Here is a 2453-nt window from a genome sequence, read left to right as displayed (position 1 = left end):
GATGTGACCCAAGAGCCCAACAGGCACAGGGCTGTGTCACTTACCTGCTGAGTGAGCTCGAAAAGGGAGCAAATTCTGACATCTGGGGCTGTCTCTGGCTGCCTGGTATGTGTCCATGCTGGAACACCTCAGTGTCCAGCACTGACCTCTCGCTCACACACAGCCATGCTGCACCATGAAAGCAAGAGCATCACAAGGAGCTTTCACCCAGAAATGCTCATTTTGCATCCTCTTGGTATCCTGTAGCCACATCCCACCCTGCCTGTTGCAGGGCTCTGCTGCCTGTCCCACTGACTGGCTTTGCCACAGGCGGGGAGATGTTAGGCAGGATGCTCAGCCCCATGCCTGCTCCTCCTGCTCCAGCTATCACCCCCAGCTCTGTCCCTGCTCTGTCCCACCACCCAGACCTCCTAACTGGTCACGAGGCTTTTGTCACCCTGGTCCCTGGGTTTGCTACAGCCCTTGGCTGGCGCCAGCCTCCTGGTCCCCCCAGGCACTGGCCCCAGCTCATGGTGATGGCAGACTGGCAGTGGGGTCACTGTGGACAGGTATTTGCTTGCATATATCATAGAACCAGGGAATGGTTTGGGTTGGAAGCGATCTTAAAGCTCACCCAGTTCCAACCCCCTGCCATGGCCAGGGACACCTTCCACTAGAGCAAGCTGCTCCAAGTCCCTGTGTCCAATCCTGTCCAACCTGGACTTGAACACTGCCAGGGATGGGGCAGCCACAGCTTCTCTGGGCCCCCTGTGCCAGTGCCTCAGCACCCTCACAGGGAAGAACTTCTTCCTTATATCTAACCTGAACTTCCCCTCTTTCAGTTTGAACCCATCACCCCTTGTTCTATTGCTACAGTGCCTGATGAAGAGTCCCTCTCCAGCATCCTATATGTGTCTGTGACTATATATATAATCTCCTCACATGTACAGGAGAAGGGTGCCAAGCAGCCTATCCCTGTGTGTGATCAATAGGTATTTCCAGCAGCTAAGAGCACTGGAGAAGTTTGGCTGAAACCAAAGGTGCTGCCACCGGGACCAGGCGCCGGCAGAGGCTGCCCAGGCAGCAGAGCTGTGGGAAGCTGAGCGGGAGCAGGAGCAGAATGTCGGTGCTCAGCGCGGTGCCTTTCCTAAAGCCCGTTCACGAGAGGTCCCCCCGCAGCTCTCCTGGGGGCCAGCGCCGTCACACGCTGCCAGCCAGCGAGTTCCGCTGCCTCAGCCCCGAGGATGCCATCAGCGTGTTTGAGATCGAGAGGGAAGGTGAGGGGCTGCCCAGGGGGGTCCTGCCTTTCCCTTTCCTTCACTGGTCCCTTGTGTTCTTTGAGGGTACATCATGGTGGCAAAACCCTCCCTGTGTGCCCTCGTGGGTGATGAGAGAGGGACCCAGTGGCTGTGACTTGTGGCCAGGCCACCATGGGCTCCCTAATGAGGTGGAGAACCATGGCGTTCAGCTCACCCATCCTCTGTGGTGTGGGGATGGTGAGGGGTAATGTCCAGGGCTGAGCAGCGTGCGGTGATCCTGGACCAGGTCTCCCAGAACAGCCCTGGGAGCCAGTGGGCAGCAGGAGAGGGGGAAGTGGGAGGAAGGACACCACGTTCTGCCTCCTGTCACACTGTGAGATGCACCCCCAGCAACCTTTCCCCTCCATCCCAAGTACCCCCAGCTGCCCTCTCCCAGACTCACCCAACCTATTTCTCTGTCCTCTCCAAAGGGCAGCTGGGGAGATGCCGGGAGGGAGGGTTCATCTCAGCACCCACTGCTGTAGTCTTGGAATCAGCAGCAAGAGCTTGAAGCCAGTCCCTGGGCCGTGGGGGGGCTTTTATATAAGCAGGGCTGCTCCCTGGAGCCATCCAGGCCCCTCAGATCTCCTTTAGAGCAAGTAGGAAGCAGGACACAGGATCTCTCCCCATCACATCCTGCTTTCCTCACCTACATCAGTGCTGGGTGGGTTTAGGTCAGGGTGTCCCTGTTCCCACCCCCCTCCACTCACAGCCATCCCCCTCCAGCATTCATCTCTGTCTCTGGGGACTGTCCCCTCCACCTGGATGAGATCCGCCACTTCCTGAACCTCTGCCCGGAGCTGTCCCTCGGCTGGTTTGAGGAAGGACGGCTTGTGGCATTCATTATCGGCTCCCTCTGGGACCAGGAGAGGCTCAGCCAGGTAAGAACCAGACCCTGTTATCCCAGCTTGTGCACTGGGGATCAGAAGCTCCCCAAGGTTACCCAGCAAGTCTTCTTCCAAGGCTGTGCTGGTGGAAATTAACTTTCTTATTCATTAATTTTACTGATACTGCTAAGAAGATGCCAATTAATTCCCCTCAGCATTCATTTCATGATTAAAAAGCCTCCAAGGTTTTGATGGGGGAGCTGAAGGGGGCTGACACCAAGACCCTTGTCCTCATAGGGAGGATATGGACCTTGAATTTGGGGTTGTTTAGTCTGGAGAAGGGAAGGCT

The 2453-nt window shown here is 56.9% G+C and overlaps 1 protein-coding gene across 1 annotated transcript; it reads left to right on the top strand.

The window, feature by feature from the left end:
• Positions 1–1099: 1099 nt before the first annotated feature.
• On the top strand, positions 1100–2158 carry AANAT (aralkylamine N-acetyltransferase; the record flags this gene model as incomplete). The annotated part of the gene is made up of 2 exons (XM_010013604.1): positions 1100–1256; positions 2004–2158. Coding segments are annotated over exons 1-2 (312 nt in total), but the record flags the coding sequence as incomplete, so codon positions are not given.
• Positions 2159–2453: the final 295 nt, after the last annotated feature.

This window comes from Nestor notabilis, unplaced genomic scaffold (genome assembly GCF_000696875.1).
Source record: "Nestor notabilis isolate BGI_N333 unplaced genomic scaffold, ASM69687v1 scaffold30780, whole genome shotgun sequence".
Lineage (NCBI taxonomy): Eukaryota > Metazoa > Chordata > Aves > Psittaciformes > Psittacidae > Nestor > Nestor notabilis.
The sequence above is the reverse complement of the archived record's forward strand: the minus strand, read 5'-3'. Positions and strand labels throughout refer to the sequence as shown.